The sequence below is a fragment of the Odontesthes bonariensis genome, chromosome 5 (genome assembly GCF_027942865.1).
Source record: "Odontesthes bonariensis isolate fOdoBon6 chromosome 5, fOdoBon6.hap1, whole genome shotgun sequence".
NCBI classification, from domain to species: domain Eukaryota; kingdom Metazoa; phylum Chordata; class Actinopteri; order Atheriniformes; family Atherinopsidae; genus Odontesthes; species Odontesthes bonariensis.
The window spans coordinates 16,409,275-16,432,746 of NC_134510.1; the positions used below are offsets into that span (position 1 = coordinate 16,409,275).

Below are 23,472 nucleotides of genomic sequence, written 5' to 3' on the forward strand. Positions count from 1 at the left end.
CATTGCGCTCAAGCTGATGGAGGCCGGTGATGTCTGTGTGAACATGCACTCTGCAGCCACAGATTATTCTGTTCTTTTCGGTTTTGCTTAGCCAATAATTAGTACCCCATGGATCCTATCCCCATAGTTGGGTAAGTGAGCAATTTTAAAGACTTCCCAGCTTGACATCAAGCTGTGATTCTTTTAAAATGTATCATGTCCACACAGAGATAGCATTGTGAATTTGTCCTACTCCTGACGTTGAAATGGGACTTTGTTGGAGAAAACAGGCCAAAAACCTGTTCATATGTGACACATTTGTCTTTTTCAGAGCAAAACTCAGAGCAAACTCGTTCCCTGTATTATTTAGAATGTGGACAGTTTAGATATGACCTAACATAATGTCAAAATGTGATAAATAAAAAGTGACAAAAATTGTGTCTACCTATTTACATTGCATATGCTGTTTAAAAACACACCAACAAGGATTAATCTTGTTCTGCAAAAGCTTGCCTTCACTTTTAATTCAAACTGCAGTTGCTTTTAAATTAAGTGCAGTGGTCTTTTGAGTGATCACACCTCCTACAAGGTCACATTCAAATTATGTATCCTGTATTTAAAATTGCATCATGAGTGACTCTTAGCAGTGTCTTGGCGTGCTGTGCAGTACCTGTGAGAAGGGTAATTATTTACTGCACAGTTCACAGTGCTGTAATTGGAAACTCTATTGAAGCTGTAAATACAGCAGCCTCTCCTTTGCTGCCGCTAGGAGAGTTTCTTTCACCTTTAACATGCCCAAGATACTATTTACCTGTCTTTTTGTTAAGTAGAGATTCAGTCAAACAAATGGCTCTAAAACTACCAAAAAGAAGTAAAATGATACAACAATGCAAAAGGAGACATTTTCTTTTGCGGGCAAGTTCTGTCCATGCTTTGCTGCCTGGCTTACAGCACTGGAAGGTCGATAGAACATCAGCAAGTGCCGCTGAGGAATGGTCAGCAACACATCTTGTTTACGATGTCGTGAGAGTAAATGGATCTGTTTGGATCTGTACCTAATTTGAAATGCAGTAATGAATCAGTCTGTTACAATTCTGTGTGAGTGCTCAAACAATAGGGTGTGTTTCTGCTTGGGGTTTTGATTGTAAAGCAACCAGTATATTATTGTTGGATAAATTGTATCGCAATTCTCAGGGCAGTTCTGTTTCATTAGACTCAAAATGCTGCAGCACTCAACCCATGTTGTGAAGCCTTTCAACAGTCGTTATTTTGAACAAGTTGGTACACAGTAAGCCACTTTCCTACGTGGCCTATCTGAATTACATGTTGAAATAGGACATATGTATGTAACATGTTGGGTTTCTCCTTTTCATTTTTTCGATTGGGTTGTCTGTTAAAATGATTACTGTTATGGGTAAAAATGTGCCTAATTGATTTTACATGCAGTCTTAGGGAGCAATTGCATCAATTGCTAGAAATAATGGAATTTGAATTTGTGTAGGTTTTAACACGTGAAAGCTGCAAAATGCATGCGTTATTACCTTAATGTTTTTATGACACACGAAAGCTACAGATTCAGTTTAATTAATTTGTCATACATTTAATGAGACTTGTGCAACGTTTGCATAATGCCTTATTTATTATCAGGTGTAAATGTGATGATGTAAGTGAAATAATTTATTCAGTCATGAATTCTCTTTTTCTTATCTGCAGGTTAACAGGATTTACCATCCCCCCGCCTGTTACCAGTTCTGGCTCTATTTTTTCGCTGAGGCTTACCAGTGACTTTGCAGTAAGCGCTCACGGATTTAAGGTAGCTTATGAAGGTAAGAACAGCATCATTTTCTGCTTTTTGTCTCTTACTGATATGAGGAACAGCCTTTTAAATTGAATAGGCATCTCCTCATAAATGGGTTTTAATTTTGAGGAAAAATACATCAACCTGGGGAAGTAGATACCACTTATCAAAAGAGGGAACTGTACTCGTACTTACTCCACATGATTACCTCTGGGACTACCTTTGTTGAGTTATGGAAACATTAGGTGCTTCAATTAAGCAAATTTATCTCATATTTTCCAAATCAACATCCCTCCCCCCAAAGTCCTGAACCTTCTTTGCTACTCCAGAGGTGCTTTTGAAATCACACGGCAGATGGCGATGGGAATTAGCTGAACTAATGGATGCATAGAGATATCTGTGCTGAAGCAGAGCTGCAGTGGGCAACAGTCCAAATATGAACTAACCCTCTGTGACCATCTTTCTCACCCCCTGCTTTTTTGCCCCACTGTTTGCTAAAGTGTACTTCTTTGCTCTCCCATTGCCATTGCTATTTTTATTTTTTTTATTTTTTTACCATTCCTAATTTTTAATCTGCTTTTTCTTCCACTCTTAATTTTATCTTCTTGCTTCATGTCCTACCTGTATCTTTCCCTTTGTTGTCAGCACCTCCTCACTCCCAGTATCTTTCAGATATTAGTTTAATTTCTGTATTAATCGCTTACTTTCTCTTTGAAAAACAAGCTTACCTTATCCTCACATTTTACTCCCCCTCCCTACCTTCCTTTACTCCCTCCTCATCTACCCACCTGCCCCAGACCTGGCCAGTCCAGGACCTCTCCATCTGCCCATTTGTACACACTTTCTTTCCCCTGATTAGGTTCTCTGTGTCCTGTTTTGCTTTACCTTTCTGTTTTTCTTTCATTCTTGATTGTGTTGCTTGGATGAATAATATCAATATTTTTCATCCTATCTTTTAATTATCAAATGTATTTCTTGTTTGACTAGTATGGACAGTACGGAAGCCCTAAACGGTCATACATACATACATTTTATTCCATCCGTTTTCCCGTGATAAGGAGATATTTTTCCTCCGTTTTCCCGCGATAACAAGATGATTAATTCGAGATCTCAAGAAAACAAAACGATAGTCTAGTCTATTAAATCATTGCAGGAAACATAATTTAGAGTAGCAATGTCAAAGGAGCAAGAGAATATCGATCACCGCATCACATATCTCTTCAATCAAGGCCTGACACAGTCTGAAATAGCTTTATGCCTTGCTGTTACAGATAATGCAGACATTAGTGTGCATCATCTGAGAAGACGGTTAGCAAGGATTCAGCTTTATCGGAGGCACAATCCAAATGAACCGGTTTTCGCATTATCCACATAGTTGACCAGCTGAGTTTTGAGACAAAACAAGAACAAATACTTTACTGATAAACTAAAGGTGTGCACTATAAGTATCCTCTCTGGTCCACTTTGTATTACATGACCAGCACCGGAAATCAGTTCTCTCTCACCAAATATGATTTGACTGTGAAATAATAAGATTAACATCATGTTAAATTTGAATATCAGTTGAATGCAAAACATTTGAATACAAAAATGTTTCCTCAATGTGATTTTTTAATTTTTTTATTTATTTATTTTTCATTCCACAACATCACAACATCTCATTACACCGCAAAAACTCAGTCTTATCTCGGTCTCTATGGTAAATAACATACACGGAGGCGAGGCTGTAACTTGTGCTCTTTTAGTAGACGCTCAACTTCATAACAGAAGTAATCAATCACTGAACACCTTGAGCGTCACAGTCATAAACAGTCAAGCACCGAGTACTCGATCAGATTCACCACAAGCAGACACGCAGCACGCAAATGAATGATCTCGTTATCACGAAAAAAACGGAGTAAAATTATCACGAGAAAACTGAGGGAATAAAATGTATATATGTATGACCATTTAGGGCTTCCGTACGACAGAATATTAGGAGGATAATATTTTCCAATAAGGACACAATATCCAGACAGTATCTTTTTTTGGGTTGAGGTTGAGGCAAGGGGATCCATTTTTTTGCACTTGCAACTTGTCCTCTCTGTTACTTGATACTTCACACTACTTTTTCAAAGTCTCTCTCCACCATGTTAACACGTACAAAAGATGTTTTATCTTTACTATTTTATACAATTTTTTTGTGTGTTCCTGACCACAATGGATGAACCATTCTTGACTACTGTTGGGGTTGGACTTTATGGCTAATTTTTTTTTTTTTTTTTTTTTTCTCTTTAAATTGCTAAATAAAGATGCCTTGCCTTGCCTTGCCTAATGTGCATGCGTTGTGATGAAGCATTGAAACGAGAAGCAAAGGCAAGCTATGAGGAGAGGTAACATGGGTGATCTAAGCAGCTGCTACCATTTGTGGCTGCTACAGCAGGGACTATAAACAAAAACAACCATATTTAACAACAGTGGTTGCATGCAAGTGGAACTATCAGAATGATAATGCATTCGCCATTCAGTAGTGAGCCAGCAGCTATCGTCATTCGCGGAAATGGTCTTGTCACCATGTTTGCCAATGAGCGTTGGTGGCTGCTTTTATCCATTGTTAGGCTGGCCAGTGTCTCCCATCTGCTGCTCTAGCTGCTATTCCAGCAGCTCTAGCTGCTAGCAGCTGTGGCTCTGGCTGGTCTGGTGGTGATGCATGTCTAAAATTGTTGAAAGTAATAGAAACTGGAAACATTACCATTCTGATACTTGTCTTCGCATGTCACCTTTGTATAATTTAGCCTCCTCTTATTTAGAATCACTCTTTGCTTAAAATAACTGGCCTTAGCATAGCAGTCAGTAGCCGCTTTCGGACAGACCATTCTAAGAAAGTAGTTATCAGAACTGTCCTACTCGAATTTCGTTCTGATAACTGTCCTTCCCCAGTGGAACTGTTTCAGTCTGCATTCGCACATGAGTCGGGGCCAGGTCGGGACTGATGCGCCGCGCGCAGCTGTCTGCGTCAGTGACGTGTTACGTTAGCCATTTAGCGCCACATTCAGCAACAAAACAAAACAAAACCTGGTAAAAGTAAGGAGAGAAGAAAAAACACCACCAAGAAGCTAATATGGAGAGCGGGAGGCCACCATGTTTATGGTCTGCATGATGGTGATATTAATCATGGACGATCACATCAGGCATCTAACATCGAGGCTGGAAGAGCTCACAGAGAGAGTCAGGAGACGAAGGATCGAGCGCAGGCCATACTTTTTCATTTCATGAAGGAAGAAAAGAGAGCAGAGTGCAGCAGACAAAGGAGACAACTTATAAGTTTAACTTATTAAACACCCGCCGGTTGTGTCCGTGTTGTATGAGTAAACATTTCAGCCGTAATAGCATAACAAGGGGCGGAGCTACTGACCACCAAACACCTCCGTCAGATGCGTTCTATAGAACCCTGAAAAGACCCGACCTCGGAGAAGGAGCTAAATGGTTATAGGAACTAAGGGAGATGGCCCCGAGTTCCTGTATGTCCGAATGCGGGAGAAAACGGCCCCGGGGATTAAAAGGTTATTAGAACTGCCAAAGGTTCCTACAGTCCGAAAGCGGCTATAGAAAACAGGGAAGGCCAATGTCATGTGCTGGTGAATGGAGATATGCATGGTGCCAGATCAGCATATTCATCATCACCATTCCCTAGAATTGTACCTCTAAACCACTTTAAAGCTATAAGAATTTTGAGAAACATGGATAACATTTTTGTGAATGATTAACAGCTAGAATGTGAGTTGGGTGTTTACCTGTCAGCTGGATTTACAGGAAATCCAACTTCATACTTTTTTCAAATAAAAACACTTTATGACAAGATGTGTAATAGATGTTTGTACGAGAAAGCAGATATTAATAAAATTAATTCTGTTTTTAAAATGTGAAACCATCATGTGATATTTAAATGCTGACAATTTTACCATCACCACCTTTCCCATTTCCTCATTCAGAGTTTTATTCAGACATATAATAAAACAACAACAACGGAGACAAACAAATATTTCAGTCCATTTATTTCTTCCATACCTTGTTTGTTAACAGTCCCTTACAGACATGTACACTCAAACTGACTCTTAGGGTCAATTTAGATTCATCAATCAATCTGTAATGCACATTTTTGAGCAATGGTACAGATACCTGGAGACAATCCACACATGCACAGGGAGAATCCCAATGCTCCACACAGAAAGTCCCCAACCGAGTCCCCGTGACCCCAATCTTGGTAAATCCCTATCACTGCTTTATGCCTTCCTTTTTATGCTGATATGGTTGGCTATGTTTTTCACATGAATATGTATGTGGCTTTCATTCTTATGACTAAATTATGTTATACTTGAAGACTCTCAGATATGATTGAATCTTGACTGCAATTGGATTGGAGTCTACATTATCTGCATACAAAGGACACAATGAAGGACACTTCAGACTGAATCAAAATTTTTTTATGGCCTGTTAGTCTATCAACTAATTATTGCATTGTATTAATGATTAGTGTCTCCTTTCACAGTTCTATCAGTATATTCCTTCAACCCTAATGCTTAACGGATCCTGAAAGGGTCAAGCATACTTGACAGTTAGTAAGATGGCGCCAGTGTGTGAGGCGCTCCGTCAGCCGTTCCGACTTTTGTGTGTTTTTATACTGTTTGTACTATGTGTTGCACATCATGTTGACTGCCTGACGGTGTATAGTCGCCAAACGTTGCTTGAACTGAGAATTTCTGCCAAAGATCGGCGCAATTCAGATCGTGATGGCCATCAAAATCTGCCTCCTTTCCTTTCGGATATCCCGGCGTACCTGTGCCGCACGTCAGCGCCACTCCCTCGGCGAAAGCGCCACCGGGGTAAGCGTGGCGGCCGTCTGGTGAAGCTGGGGGCTGCGTTGGAGCATCCTGATCCTGATCGGGGTGGACGTCGAGCGGTGCCTCGCCTTTGTGTTTCCCGACGTTGGCTGGATTCTGTCGCTGTTTGCCTGGTGCCGGTGGCCGGGTTTGATGATTTGTTCCTGCCTCGCGGTCCCTGCCCCCCCGTCCCCGCTGGCGCGGAGTGGATCCGGGGAACCTGCGGCCTCTTCGCCGCGGCCCACCGCAAGCTGCTCGGCCGGACCTGCCGGCTAAGGCCAGGTTTGGCCTGGTCAACGCAAGATCGCTTGCAAATAAAACATTCATCCTGAAGCATTTCTTCTCATCCTGTGAACTGGATTTCCTCTTTATCACTGAGACCTGGCTGAGTGTGGGTGAGTCCAGTGCCTTCACCGAACTTGTACCTGCTGGGTGCTGCTATTTTAATTCTCCACGAACATCTGGTCGAGGAGGAGGAACTGCAGCTGTTTTTAAGAGCGACTTTAAATGAAAGCAAATAACTCTATCTTCGGCTCTCCCCAGCTTTGAATTCAGCTTGTTTGAGCTGGGTGCCTCCCACACAGTGCTGTGTGCTGTGGTGTATCGCCCTCCTAAATACAATGGAGACTTTTTGACTGAGTTTTCTGTGTTTTTGGCTGAAATTATGCCGAAATACGACCGGGTCCTGATCGTCGGTGACTTTAATATTCACGTGTGTTGTCCAGAAAAACCCCTGGCGAGGGATTTCGTAAATATTATCGACTCATTTAATCTTGCTCAGTCTGTAGTGGGCCCGACACATGTAAAGGGTCACACACTTGATCTTGTTCTATCTTATGGTTTCCCTGTTTGTAACATGGAGGTCCGGGAAGCATTTTTCTCTGATCATATGCCCGTACTTTTTGAAGCTGCTGTGTGTTTTAACTCAGTTAAACCTCCCGCTGCTGCTCGCAGATGCCAGGTTATTAACCCCTCCACTGCCCCTCGCTTCTCAGCTGCTTTTAGTCAGAACTGTGTCACTCCGGAGCCTGTGTTTGAGGCTCTTACCTCAAAATTTTTTAACACCTGTCAAATTGCCATTGACTCTGCTGCTCCATTAAAAAGCAGGCAGCATAAAGTTAAACCAGAGCCCTGGTTGAATGAAACAACTCGCACTGCGAAACAGGTGTGTCGCAGAGCTGAGTGAAAGTGGAATAAGGATAAAATGGAAGTGTCTCTGGAAATATTGGGTGACTGTTGGCGTCGATATCAGTCCTCTGTGAAAGAGGCCAAAAGAAAATATTTCTCTGCTCTTATTGCTTCAAATTCCCACAAACCTCGTGTGTTGTTTAAAGTGTTAAATTCTGCTCTGAATGCACCACAGACTGTGGGAATTGAGCCCTCCCCTTCTGTGTGTGAAAACTTCTTGCATTTCTTCACTGCTAAGGTCACTTCCACCAGAGCACTTATTTCACCTCCTGCTTATGACCTGTCAGTGTCTGTTCCCTGTACTGCTGTGTTTGATTCCTTTGAGCCTGTATCCCTGGTTCTTGTGCAGGAGACTGTGGAGCACTTAAAGACATGCTATGCAACTTTTTCATGGTCATAAAATTGCTTGGCAATCATCAGTTTGCTTGGCTGACCCGTTCCGATGAAAACGGTGACATTTCCATCTCCATCTGGTGGCCCTAGCCCGAAACAGTGCTTGCAACTTTGCCTGTGGCGCCGCGTGCTTTGTTTAGCTCTGGAAGTCTCGCGACACACGAGAGCCGAGAACTACTGCTTCACGGCAGGTCGTAAAGGGCTCTGAGCCGAGCCAGGTATGATATAGTACAAGACAAACATGCACATATGGTTTACAATTCATTCTTTGCTTTTATACTACTTTGATAATTACTTTTACTACATACCTTTGAAGACATCGCGAACCTCCGTTGTCTTCTCCAACTCTCTGCCAATGTCTTGAAAAATAAACCGTAAATTGCCTCTGGTGGGTTTATGACAGTCTAGCTAGACTGTCGCCCATTTTCTACGGAGCTCCCCCTACAGCTTTGGGGTGTGTATTGCATGGTAAACAAACCCTGTATTACTGAGCCCTGCTTTAAAACCATCAGGCTCTCCCAATGATCCTGTCCCCCCTCGACTTTTTAGGGAGGTTTTCCCCACTGTTGGGCCTTATCTACACAGCATCATCAATAGCAGCCTGTCCTCGGGAGTGGTTCCTGTACTTTTTAAACATGCAGTGGTACAGCCACTGATTAAAAAACCTGGTCTGGATCCTGCTGTCATGGCCAATTTTAGGCCCATTTCCAAATTGTCTGTTCTAAAGTTTTAGAAAAGATTGTTTACTGTCAGCTCATGGACTTTCTAAATGAACACAATGTGATAGAAATTTTCCAATCTGGTTTTAAAACATTGCACAGCACTGAATCAGCGCTTTTAAGAGTTTTTAACGATATCTTTTTAGCCACTGACTCTGGTCACTGTGTTATTCTTGTACTGCTGGATTTAACTGCAGCATTTGACACAGTAGATCACGACATTCTGATCTCTCGCCTGAAGCACTGGGTGGGCATCAGGGGCCCGGCGCTGGCATGGCTCAGGTCTTACCTGTCTCATCGGACGTTCTGTGTCAGCCTTGGTGACTCTGTGTCCTCTACTGCTCCTCTCTCTTACGGGGTCCCTCAGGGTTCAGTGCTCGGCCCTCTTTTGTTTTCATTATATCTTCTCCCGCTGGGTTCCATTCTCAGCAAACATGGTATTTCGTTCCACTGTTACGCTGATGACACTCAGATTTATGTCCCCCTTAAAAAAGCTGACTCCTTCTCCCTTAAGCTGGGCATACACTGTGCGATTTTTGGCCCGATGTCGACAAGATTTTCACTCGTGCGACTATTTTGGAGATCGGGCCGAGTTTTGGCTCAATCGTGCGTCTCGCATCATGTAGTATACATGGGGTAACGACAAACGATTAAGCCCTCCCGACCACCTCCCGATCGATCGGATGAAAATCAAACTTGTTTGAAATCCTGGTCGCCCCTCGTGAGGCTCTCGCACAGCTGAAGCAGTTGCACGAGCCGATTTACCTCATCCTGTCACACTACGCATGTGCGAACATAGATACGAAAGAGAAAATTGTCAACAGAAGAAGTCGCCTCAGGCACGCTCAGGCCGGGAGATTGGACCGAAAAACAAAAAGTTTTCAGTGCAATCTGTTGGTTTTCTTAGCTAGGAAATTGTTTTTGAATTGGCTCTATATGAACGAATTGGATTATTTTATGAATTATGATTATTATTAATTAATTGAATTCCAATTAGCTTGAATTGGACTTACTATCGAAGTGCCTTGAGATGACATTTGTTGTATTTGGCGCTATATAAATAAAAATGAATTGAATTGAAGAAGAAGACGACAACAGAACAGCATGGCAGCGACCGGCGACCGAGTCAGTCTTGTAGTGTGAGCAGCCAGATCGCATCAGACCATCGGGTTGTACAGTGTGAGAACAGGAATCGTGAGCTGTGACGTTTTAACCCTTGCGATTCACTCGTACAGTATGAGCAGCAGCTGAATACCGCGATTGAAAAAATCGCACAGTGTATGCCCAGCTTTAAGCCACTGGTAAGTCAAGGCTTGGATGGCTCTAAACTTTTTAAATTTTAATGAAAAGAAGACCGAAGTGATGGTCTTTGGTGGCACCACAATTGCTGTGAAATTTGTAAGAGTTACACAATCCTGTACTCTTTAGATATATTTTTCGACAGTAAGTTTTCCATAAAAGCTACAGTATATACAATGACATTCTATGAGCAAATTCAAAGTGTTCGGACAGGTTAGAAAGATTTAGAGGAGTCAAAAGCACTGTGCAGCATTTGATCCATATTGTGGTAATTAGATTTTCTTATAACAAATTAATATGCACGATGGTGTGAGGCACCATCCATAGTTTTATGTTGACTTCCATTTGCAGACAGTGATGCTTTATAAAGCTTTGAGTACTCTGACATATTTGCATTGATTCCATTAATTTTCCTTTTAAGTAAAGTTGGTATTGGTTTTTACGTTTAGAACTATTCCCTGGTGTTTAGGACACAGCTGTTTTTCCAAGGTTCAGATTTAGCAACAATTCATTTAGGGTCATCAAGACAGCAATACCGGTTTGCTCAGGCATAACACTGTATCTAAAACACTTGATTTCTTTAGAGGGTTCTTCAGGTTAAGTCGAGAGCCTGATTCAGTGCTAAGTGTGGACTGTTATTCTGAGTTCTTTTTTTCTATTTCACATTCAGCTATACAGCTAACTGACATTGAAGAACAATTTTTTTTTTTACTTTTGTATAATAAGAGTGAAAGGCTTATCCAAAGCAACAGCTTAGCATTTCCTTTTGTGTTGTTTCAGGGCCACGCTCTCAACAGCCCACATTTTTGAAATTTTAATTTTATGTGAACATTTTTTTTATTCAACATCTCAATATTTTTAAAAAATGAAATGAACAACAAAAACAGAAAAGGCTTATATCATTAACCAGTTGTAGCCTGAAAGTCCAGTCTACCATCACACGATGTACAAACAAAAACAACTGAAATAAAGTCCAGGGCCCTCATTTATCATTAGTGCGTAGAATCCCTTCTAAATCCTGTCGTATGAGTGAAATTTAGAATGTGCCCAAGTACAAAAAAATCGGCATTCATCAAACGTTCTTACACAGGTCGTACGCACACCGGTAGGTAATCTGCAATGATAAATACCACACCTGCCAGTTCACCTTGCGCGGGCACGATCAGACTAATTTGCATCATGGAACGCCCCCAATTAACCATATATGGCACCAACATTCCCTTTAATAGCCACCGGAACTTGCTTGCTTGCTTGCACTTGACTCAGAGCGCGGATCTCGAAAACACATGAGAAGCAATACAGAATCATACGTGGCGGACAGCACAGCTTTATGCCAATTACACAAACAGGCTCCACACCTCCACACACGCATCGCGTCTGCAATCATAACTCATTAGGGGAAATCACATTTTGCCAATATTTTAGAGACCCCCCAACATTTCACAAATCATGTTTTCGGGGGGTCTCGGATCCCCCGAGTCCCCCCGTAGTTCGAACTCTGACCATACATATAACCAATGTTGCAAACATGCTGCGCAACACTCACCAATAAGCCATCCATCTTCAACAGCTCCTTCTTGTAAACGAAGGCCCACGGAGCTGTTCTGCAAAATAAAGGAATCGTGCGTCCCCCCTGGCCATCGGGCAACGACATTGAGAAGCAGCATATCACTGTCGCATATAAGCTGTACATTAATGGAGTGCTTCCCCTTCCTATTCACGAACTTGTATTTGTGCTGTGATGGTGCTTTTAGTGCGACATCAGTGCAGTCTATTGCTCCTATGACGTTGGGGAACTGCGCGATACCATAAAACCCTCGCTTAAAGCTGCAGTCTGCAAGATTTGTTGTTGTCATATGTAAAGTCCTACTTTTTGGCATTTTAAGAGTTTACATGATCTATCAGAACGCTTGAAGTTGAAAACGGTGACCTCCGTAGTCGCAAAATGCAAGAAATGCTTATTTTTTAACCGAAAAATAAAAAGTTATTCAACTTCCTGTCCCGCCCCTTCAAAACACATGAGAACTCGTGCACGTCTACGTGCACGCCAGATGCGCCTACACGACTCCTCATTCATCAACTCACCTGTCATTTGCGATCATGGAAGACACAGTAAGTAGACTAGCCCGAAATGAAGTTCAATAGTCTAGATAAATAAGCATGGGGACGAGCCTACCTTGTATCGCGCGTGCACAATCGGTGATTGACAGGCAGCAGAGCCCAGCTCGTAACCTGATTGGTTACCTTTTACCGGTCCGGTCTGCAATTTTGTAAACAAACCTGCTGGCTTTGGAGGGACCTAGCGGGACATATAGGGGACCTAGAGAACTCTTTTTTTTTTTTTTGTATTGGGGTATTTAATGTACTACTTTCAGAATCCCCGGACAGTTCCAGGCATTATGCTTGAAAAAGAGTTGCAGACTGCAGCTTTAATGTCTGCCTGGCGTGGACCCCCATAAGGGAATCGAATGTAAGTCGGTGCCAAAGAAATAATCGCATCCAACACTGTGGGCAGAATTTGGCTCATGGATGGCTGAGAAATGCCGCGCTGAAACGTACCTGTAGCCAAAAAGCCCAGAGTGGACAGCACCTGTATATGCACAGGTATGGCTTGCGTGCGCTTAGTTTCTCGCTCGAGAAATGGCCCCAATTCACGGCAGAGGTCGAGCAATATATGATTTGGAAATCTGAACCTGCTTAGAAGCCACTCATTACTTTCTGCCAATAAATCTGCACGCTCCCTAAACACGCGCTCCCTCCGTAGCGCACGGTTTTCCAGATCCTCAAGCAATGCAAGATGGGCCATGTTGCGTTCTGAATGGCATGTTCTACGTGTGCCTTTTATACCCATATCAATTAAACTAGGCTGATTATTGTCAGGTCTTCTGGTGAAACAATTATTGTTACACTCTGAATGAAATGCAATGAACGCCAGGTAGGTCTAATGCACCGTGCTTTGGAATTGCATAGGCTACACGGACCCAAATGCCGTCAGACATACTGTAATGCAACAATTGAATGAACATTGTAATATTCCCCTGTGCAGCGATCAACACCATTTGCAGTTTCGTAATTCTACCACTAGGCAATGTGCGTAAGCATGGTCAAAGCTGTGCGTAGATTTAGGCACATTTCTAAGTTCAAGTACATGTTCATAAATCCCACACTTTGCTCAGGAATGATCGCACGCACGCTTTACGCACAGATCTGTTCCTAAGAACGCTTGATAAATGAGGGCCCAGGAGAGATTGATACCGAAGACAAAATGAGGCGATGAAAGTGAAAAATTAAGCCTGACTAAACACAAGGGTTTAATATCAGTATAGTCATAAGTCTGGTAATGGTCCAGTAGTTGCAGCACATTTCAAGAGTTCACTAGTTGGAGCTTTAGCCTTTTGAAGCTTTAGAGTAGATAGTTTGATCATTACAAGATCTTGAAAACACCACAGGAAAAGTTAGTGTTCTATTCAAATTCACCTGTATACAGAGTCATTGTCCGTATAGAAAAAATGTAATTCATCAGCGGTCTATATGTTACTCAGTCACATTCACAAATCACATTCAAACTATAGCGTACAGAGTCTTGGGTTAAAATAAAGGCATAAGAAAAATGTGAATTAAGTATGGTTTGCATAAAAGCCATCCAGTGTGAAAAAAGAAAAACGACAATCTGTTATCTTGATAAAAGTGCTAACTCGTTAAAGCATTTCTTTGCCACCTTTATTTATTCTGCTTTTGAGATCATTACCATATTCGGTAATATTTGAGTTGTGATCCAAAAAGATCACTTCTATGGATACAACTTTTATAAGTTTGCCTCTGTGTGCCACCATAATACATTTCACATGAAATAATCATCAAGTGATTGAAGTGTAGACTTTGAGCTTTAGTTCAAGGGGATTAACAAAAGTCCTTCAAATCAACATTACTGCACAAGTTCAAATGATGTGCCTGCACTTTAGAAAGCAACGGTCCTCTTCTCCATTGAGTTGGTTACCTTTGCCTCCACCATGTCTGACAGATGATTTATGCTTTCGATCATAAGACCCTCCATTACTTCTCATTCTTTTCTTCCCATTATTCTGGTGCATTTGATCATAGTTTCTAGAGGTCAAGACCTCTTATTTTACTGCAACACTACAATTTTCCTTCAGGGATCAATCGGGTATTTCCAAAGCATGTCTTATTGGATGATGAGGAAACTGGTCACATGTGGTGGTCAGTTAACTGTCAATTGTTGAAGAACTGGAGGGATTTATATCTTTAGATTTAAGACTTTAATAAAGACAGTCATTGGAATATTTTTGTTAAACCTTTAGAATAAAAAAATAGCAATGCTTATTGCCTTAATAATGTCAGTGTTTTGAGAAGATCTATATATGAAACATTTCAAAATGATGTCCAAAATACAGGCTGCATGCTCTGGTAGCCTCATAATTGTCTTTTCCTCCAAACCTGCATCAACCTCATACCAAATATGTACACTGAAATGTGTCAGTGGTTGGTTGTGCTGCGTCTGACCTTATTTTCCTTTCAATATCAGTACCACACCATGAAGTCATCCAATAAATGCTCAGTAGTCTGACTGAGCTGCCAGCGTCTTGTGGGTCATATTTTTTTCAATTGGCTTGTGTGAGTAGCATTAGATGACAAAAGCACACTGGATAATTTAGTTGCCAAAAGGTTTTTGTATGTGCATGTTGTTAATGTCCATTCAGAGGGTACTGATTTGACTGAAGGCTTTGTGACATTCAGTTTCTTGTTTTGAGGAGTTATGGTTAACAATCTCTTCACTGTTTTACTAGTTGTTTATCTGTTTTATACTTGTTTTCTCTTTCTTTATTGAATTTCTCTTTGTTTTATTCTCAGCAGTGTGCTGAATTGAAAGTTGACATTCTCTGTTAACTGTTAAGGGTTGTTGTGGTGAGTTGTTAGTTTGCCTTTGATGTGCTTAGTCACATTCTGTTGAACCCCATGAATTCTATTCTATTTTATTTCATTCCAACAAATTTCCATTTCACAGACTCTCTGTAATTCCCAGTGGGGCACATTTTCTCTTTGTTACCGGGGATCATGCTGCGTCATGTAAGGATTCATTTGTTCATTACAGTGGTATAAAGTTGTATTTGATAACAACTTTGAAGCAAAGCTGCAAAATGATAACAGCAGTTCAGGGAAGTAAGCTTTATCCTTTGTATGTGTTAAGGCACTGGCCATCACAGGCATATTGATTGTTCTTTTTCTTTGTTTTTTGGTGTGTTAAGTTAGATATTTGACTGTTTTACTGTTATAATTACTTTTAAGAAATGTATCAATATTGCTGTTATTACAGGGTTTATCGTTGATCCTTTTTTTGTCTTTGTTTTTCCTGTTGCTCAAAATGCAATCACAAAAAGGGAATTTAATGAAAATAACATTTAGTTGCTATTATTTATATAGTTTAAATGCCTAAGTTATAGATTTCATAGCTTTTTACTTTACTTTTCTTTTTTGGTGATTAACATCCATCATCCCAAGTGAGGTTTTTGAGTGCCAGGCTAAACTGTGACTGTATTACTGTTCTAGTTGTCTTCATTATTATTACAAAAGATAAAATCAAATCCTCTATTTCAATTTTAGTCTATTTAATGCAAACTAATGGCAATTTATTTGTTTTTATTTAGCTTCATGTGAATATATATTGATATGCACTGCCAAGAGATTCATTTATGAGCATTTATAGTGTAAAGTGGAATACTAATTGGACTGCAAAAATCAGTCAGTAGGAAATGTGATGTAGACTAGAGTCAATTAGTGAAATCATCTTCAGGATCAGGTTGTATATATTTGTACCTATCCATTTCTATCTGTCTATCCATTGATCCTTACACGTACAAACATTGTACGTGTAAGAATGTCTTTTTCATTCCTGGAATACTGACACACAGATGGCACCTGTCAAAAATTATTATTTTACTTGACTGCATGATCTGTCACCATATTCAACTACAGGTTGGAGGGGAAACTGAGATCAGATATGTGGGTTTGTGTTGATCATTTCACATGAATTGTCCATCCATCCATCCATCATCTTCCGCTGGTCCGGGGATCGGGTCGCGGGGGCAGCAGCTTGAGCAAAGAGACCCAGACGTCTCTGTCCCTGGCCACTTCCTCCAGCTCTTCTGGGGGGACCCCGAGGCGTTCCCAGGCCAGCCGAGAAACATAGTCTCTCCAACGTGTCCTGGGTCTTCCCCGGGGCCTCCTCCCAGTGGGACGGGCCCAGAACACCTCACCAGGGAGGCGTCCAGGAGGCATCCTAACCAGATGCCCGAGCCACCTCATCTGACTCCTCTCGATACGGAGGAGCAGCGGTTCTACTCTGAGCCCCTCCCGGATGACCGAGCTTCTCACCCTATCTCTAAGGGAGAGCCCAGACACCCTGCGGAGGAAACTCATTTCGGCCGCTTGTATTCGCGATCTCGTTCTTTCGGTCACTACCCACAGCTCGTGACCATAGGTGAGGATAGGAACATAGATTGACCGGTAAATCGAGAGCTTTGCCTTCTGGCTCAGCTCCTTCTTCACCACGACGGGCCGGTGCAGAGACTGCATCACTGCAGACGCCGCACCGATCCGTCTGTCAATCTCACTGCACGAAAAGAGGGATTTGTGTCACTGTGGACGGCAGTGAACATCCGCGAATTTGCCTAATTTTCGGACGCACCTGGGCACTTGCAGGCAGACAAACTTTAAGTTTGTTGAGCGAGAAAATCGTCGGAAACGAACCCGACTCGCGGCGGGCTCTCACAGCGGGGTGCTAATGGCTTAGCGATTAGCACCCCGCTGTGAGAGTGCCTGGACCTCTCACTGGCCTCGCTGGTATTGGACGAAAAAGGCACGTGATTACATAAAAAAGCTCCTGTAAAGCTGACCGCCCATTGGCCAATAAGGTTAATATATGCATACTTTATATGGGCATATCACTCAGCAATTATGATTAATATTTGTGATTATGATTACTAATATTCCTGGGATGTTTGTGTACTTCATATATTCACGTCATTCTTATAAGCTGCACTATGACTAGGCTATGAATGCAGGCATGAATGACGTGAATCTATTGAGGAAATGAAAAAGGAAACTTTTTTTTTTTTAAAGCGCTTTTATTGCCACACCACACAATGTACATAGCTTACATTGTAATAAGAACCATATTGATAATAAAGAATTGGAAACTATATACACACACACTGCTGTAGCCTACAATATACACAATAAGCCTAAACGCCCCCGTTTGGAATCCGCATTACTCCGGTCCCTGCAGGGTCTGCGGGAGCTGTCAGACGTCCTCATCCTGGATCAGAAGCTGGCTTCTGGGAGCTGTTGGAATAACCAATAAATAATCAAAACATAGTCTATCCATGCACAGCATATTGACAACTTGTCTATAAAGTAACGAAAGTCATATTGACAGCGTATATGTTCTTACTCTCTTTCACTCTTCTGTGGTGAGACTGTGAGTATTTCGGGTTGGCTTCAAGACGCGCCTGTAGCACAGCACACAGGTCCGTCATGCAGCTAAAAAAAACAACAAGAGGAATGAATAAAATGACCAGTGCTTAAAAGTATCAGTGCCAGAGCCGTGGTAAAAGTCAGCGCCGCTCACCCTGGATAGTGTCCCCGTCTACCTCTCTGAAGTTCGGACTGTTTGCCACCGCCTCCTTCAAGCGACTCGTTACATCCATATTGTGAGGTGACAGTAGCCTGTAAAAACAATAGGCCTATGGTTAATAAAAAAAAACTGCATTGACGTAACGTAACATCGGGTCCAACTCAACTAGATATTGGGAGAACATTCACTTATTCTTACCCTTGACCTGGATTATAATGCCACGGTGAGTTATGCAGGCGGCGAACTGCTTCCTATAAATTGAAAACACGAAATTCATTTTTTTAAATAAAGCAACTCACACTGGTTTTCACGTGATGGACACAATTAAGTTGAGTTTAGCCTAAAGCCACAGTCAATAACCTACTCTTACCGCGATTTTCGGATTCTGTATCCGCCTTCTCTTGGGGGTGCGCTCTTCAACTTCTCTGGAATGTAACTTCAGTCCGTTCTCGACGGCCATCTTGCCTCCAACCTAGCGAATCTCTGGTCGATTCCCTCCAGAACCCTCTCCACGACCGTATATACAGTGCTGGCCACCATACGAGACATTCCGGTCATAGCATTCAACAGGACTTTCATTTTATCTGCCTGTAAGCAAGTGAGTAAGTAAGTTTAATATACAGCACATTTAAAATCAGCGAGAACTGTCCCAAGTGCTGTACAGTGTCAACAAGACTAAAATTAAACAATCAAATGGTCATGTGCAAGTAGAAAAAAAACACACAAACCTGTAGACCCGCAGAGAGTTGCTGGGGAGTTGAAAGCAAGTCGTCTTCCAGCCATTGTATTCCGCAAACCAGGGCAGTTTTCACAGCACGGGACCTCAGCGATTTCTGTCTGCCTTATTGCCACCAGATCTGCTCCTTAAACTTTTTGTTTACACTGCACGACACAATGTTTCTCATACGTGCTTGAACGAGAGCTTATGCGAGCCGTTAAGCTCCACCAATCATATGCGTATACGTCATTACACGGAATACTCGCGAGACAACCTCCCGTCCTTTTGCTATTTAATGTTGTCTGACCACAGCTGGCAATTTGCACTGTTTTGACACAAAAATGGACTCTGCAAGGACAAAGAAAAGACCTCGGCGATATTGTGACCATTGTGACACCGAATTAAGCCATACACAATAAAACACTGAGCGCACTACTGCACATTATGTATACAGGCCAGATTTCTATATTTTTATTTCTATATTTCTATTTTATTTAAGAAACCTTTTAGAATATTGCTGTTGCATGCTTATTTTATCTTTATCTTATCTTTATTATTATACATTTGGACATCCAGTGCGGGCAACAAAGAAAAGAATTTCATTGTTCAGGGAAACACGTTTCTAACTGCACATATGACAATAAACCTTTGAATCCTTGAATCCTTGAATCTTGCCCACAAAAAGCGGTATTACAAAAGAGGTGTTTGGGAGAAAAAAAAACAGATATGCATCACCTGTCACCAGCAGACAGCGTGCACCTCTTCTTTTTCAAGACCACACAGCAACAAACTTGGCTGGAGTTGGAGGTGATGGTGATGAACGTGTAGAAACAGGCCTGCCCACCCCCCACCTCACCTCACCCCACCCCACTTGAAAATGACTGTGGCAGCTCCTGACCTGATCAATGGCATTTACATATTAAAGGCTCTCCTAAGTAGGGGAGGGGAGGGGGGCATGGGGGAGCAGTTGCCAGGTCAATTTGCGACAACTTGGGCCAAGTTTTCACTTTTACCACCGCAAATGCAGGGGCTTAACGTATGCGGACATGTAAGGGGCCACATACATCCACAAATCCCTCTTTTCATGCAGTGTCTCCTGCTCCATTCGTCCCTCACTCGTGAACAAGACCCCGAGATACTTGAACTCCTCCACTTGGGGAAGGATCTCATGAATTGTTCTTTAAAGAAAAAATTATGAGCCAAATGGGTATTTGACATAAGCTGTATATATTTTTTGGAATTGGAGAGTTCAGACAATCTCTGTCCTGATTCATGTAATTTCATAAGAAGCTTTTTTTTTTTTTTTTTTTTTTTTTTTTAAACAACAATCAGCAGTCAAACTCATATGTTAAACATCTACTGCTATGAACTCGGCTCTCATCTCGTTCCCAAGTTGAATAATCAATAATCAGTCTGAAGGAAAAAAGACATGCCATATGGGTGTTTAAAAGATAAACATTGCAGATATTGAGAAATTGTGCTGATTGTCTGAAAGGGCTGACAAATGAAGTGGAAGAATACAGGACTGAACTGTCGCGATAATTTGTTGATCACAAATTACAGTAGATCTTTAAAGTCTTTTTAGTGGTTTGCCAGAGACTATGCCATAGAGCACACTGATCATGCTTGATAAATGACTACATTTGCATGGTGTTAGTCATTTCTGAGGGTAGAAACAATATTTATGCATTAAAAAAAGTGAAATAATGTCTGTTTGTTCTTAGGCAGTAGTATTTAGCAGTGGCGTAGTGTTTAATCCACTACGCCACCGACCGCCCCACAAGGAGAGTTACTTTTCAAATTAAAACAGGAAACAAGACAAGCCATGTCATGGAGACAGGACAAAAACCCAACTTGATCTCACCGCAGTGTCACACTTACTGTCTGGAGCTCATGCAGTAGAATGTGGCTCAGTTGGTTTAGGATTAGCTATTTTTAAGTCTCTTTACTCTGTACATTTCCTTGGTTGTGCATTTCCCGTGGCAGGCTTAAAGTCAAAGACCTTGATTAGCTTATTAGGAGTTATTCAATCTATTTTTCAGAGGCATTACCTCAAACTTAACAGTCTGTCACGACGATCAAGGTTTATTGTACTTGTACAAAGACAATTTCAGCAAAAGATGTATGCAATCGAGACACAAAGACGACTTTCGTCTCACCCAGGCCCGAAAGCCTGGGAGAAAGGGTGAGTTTTAAGAGAGGATTTAAAAGGTAGTGATTGCCTGAAAGATAAGTGATACCAACAATAATCAGATTTTTAATATACAACCTGGAATGCAATACTTTAGAAAGACCTACTGAAATCATTATATTGCATTGTTGTGATAGAAGTAGGTCTACCCCTGCTTTTACTCCTTGATTTAAGATGGGCATCTGAAATACAGTATATGCTAACTGATAGACATTTTAAATGATATGCTGTGATTCAGTTATCCCTTGGGTTTGTGTTGCAGCCAGCTGCATAGCGAACATTTGGTAAGTCAAGTGGAGAATTGGTTTAGTCAGCATATTCTAGTAGCAGACTTTACACCATGTGGAAAAAAAGAAAAAAGAAAAACTGAATGTGAAACATCACCTTTACATGTGGTCTGGGCTGGCTCTCCATCTAAAGGTCCATGTCTTAATCTCTGTAGAGTATTACGCTAGAAAATCTAACCTAAGACTAGTTTTAGCTGGTGGAGAGAAGACACGCCAGGTAAAGGCTTTAGTGGCCTAGATGTAGGACCCAAGGATCTGTTTGCTTTATTGTCAAGAAGAACCTTTTAGAACTAATACATTTATCTTGTTTAAGTAGACCTCCTTGGCCTTTTAATATTTCACAAAGAATCAAAAAGTGAATATCCACAATTTTAATTTACACTCCTTAAATTTATTTAATCATTTTAGCATGGATAATGCATGTAGATTTTCAAAAGTTCAAGAAGGATTAAAGATAAAGAATCAAATCAATCATTTGGTTTGATATTGAGTCCCATGATGTGCAGTTATTATATGGCTTTAATCTCAACTTCTTTTGACACCACCTACAACAGAATGATGATCCTAAACACACACACACACACACACACACACTGTAGTGGCTATTCGTCCTCTTGTGTCGATAATCAAAACAAAAAAGATGTCAAAATCACAATAAACTAAATTAAATCAAACGGCCACTGAGACACCTTGGAAGTGAATTTACGCAGGTAATTGAGTCCATTGTCCAGGCAAAAAATTACGTTTCTTTCGGTTTATTTCTCCAACCACAAGCAAACAAACAAATGACAATGGCCTTTGCCGCCTCTCTTGCCCTGGTAAAAACCTGTTTGCCCTCCCAGGTGCCTGCTCACCTGTGACTGCCTGCTCATCTAAGTAAACTCTCCCAGTGCGCCCCAGCTAACCCTTGCTTTCAAAATAAAAGCACAATTAAATACCCAAATTAACTCAAACAATACTAAATATCATAAACAACCAAAAAAGGTTTATTCCCCAAACTAAACCCCCAAAAGATAACTAACTAATAAGTGAGGCAAATATACAAAATAACAAATAGCTCCTACACACACACACACACACACACACACACGCACACACACACACACACACACAATTGTCCAAACTGACAAATGGACAGCCTTGACAGAATCAAGATAAGCGCGTACAAGACGGCCTAAAAACCTCAAAGGAGAAAATGACTTTTCCACAAAGAATGAGTGACCACCCCCCCACTAATAATGGAAAGACTCTTGGCTGGATACAAAAACATTACCAAGCTTCAAATTAGGGTTACTCAGTATAGTCTGTGCTAGATGTCGAAACTTTTATTTAAAGGGATAGTTCGCCCCTTTTGACATGAAGCTGTATGACATCCCATACTAGCAATATTATTTATGAACATTTTCTTACTCCCCGCTACGTCCTGTGAGCCGAGTTCCAGCCTCGTTTTGGAGTTGACGAAGGTAGTCCGGCTGGTTGGCTGGGGCCACAAAAATAAAGCGTTTTGCTTCTCAAAACAACATGCGTTCAAAAGAGTAATACATTTGCATCACAAATTCGTTGTGCAGGAAAAAGTCTGACCTCACAATCGCTTGGCGCTATTTCCTCTCCCTTTGTATTACTCTGTGATTGCCACCTGCCGATAGCCGCACCTGTTACGGTGTTTACTGCTCGGAAGCAGGGGACTGCTCGGTCTGCACTTCGGTCTGCACAGTCTACACAGCCCGTAGTGATACGAAGGTAGAGAGAAAATAGCGCCAAGCGATTGTGAGGTCTGACTTTTTCTGGATGAACCATTTTGTGATGCAAATGTATTACTCTTTTGAACGCATATTGTTTTGAGAAGCAAAACGCTTTATTTTTGTGGCCCCAGCCAACTAGCCGGACTACCTTCATTAACGCCAAAACGAGGCTGGAACTCGGCTCACAGTACGCAGCAGGAGGTAAGAAAATGTTCATAAATGATATTGCTAGTATGGGATGTCGTACAGCTTCATGTCAAAAGAGGCGTAATATCCCTTTAAGCTCTTCTAGTAGTACTATCAATTGATTTATTTTATTAGATTTTTTTTATATATATATTTTTTAATTTCTTTTAACTGAAAAGAAATGAAAGTGTATTCTTGTATGAAATATTCAAGAATGCCTTTTACGAAACGGGCCATCTTCGATTGGGGTAATCAAACTTTGTCATTCCTTAATATCTACCTTTACATTTGCCTGACAGATGCAACAGATAACTTTACCTGTTGCATCTTTTAGGAGTATAGGTCATACATGTTCAAACCAAAGCAGAAACACCACCATATTCAACAGGTGGGGTTGTATACTTTAGTGCTTGTTCCTCTTGTAGTTTTTTCTTTTTTTTCTTCTAATTTTGAATCTTTTTG

At 41.3% G+C, this 23,472-nt stretch overlaps 1 protein-coding gene across 4 annotated transcripts in view; it reads left to right on the plus strand.

Annotated features, from left to right (window-relative positions):
- The window catches only part of LOC142379793 (CUB and sushi domain-containing protein 3-like), a 284,354-nt gene that overhangs the window by 40,308 nt on the left and 220,574 nt on the right, over window positions 1-23,472 (plus strand). For all 4 annotated transcript variants that reach the window (XM_075465063.1, XM_075465065.1, XM_075465064.1 and 1 more), the window contains exon 3: window positions 1,693-1,805. In XM_075465063.1, coding sequence (XP_075321178.1) covers window positions 1,693-1,805 — 113 coding nt within the window. The remainder of the gene's footprint in view (window positions 1-1,692; window positions 1,806-23,472) is intronic.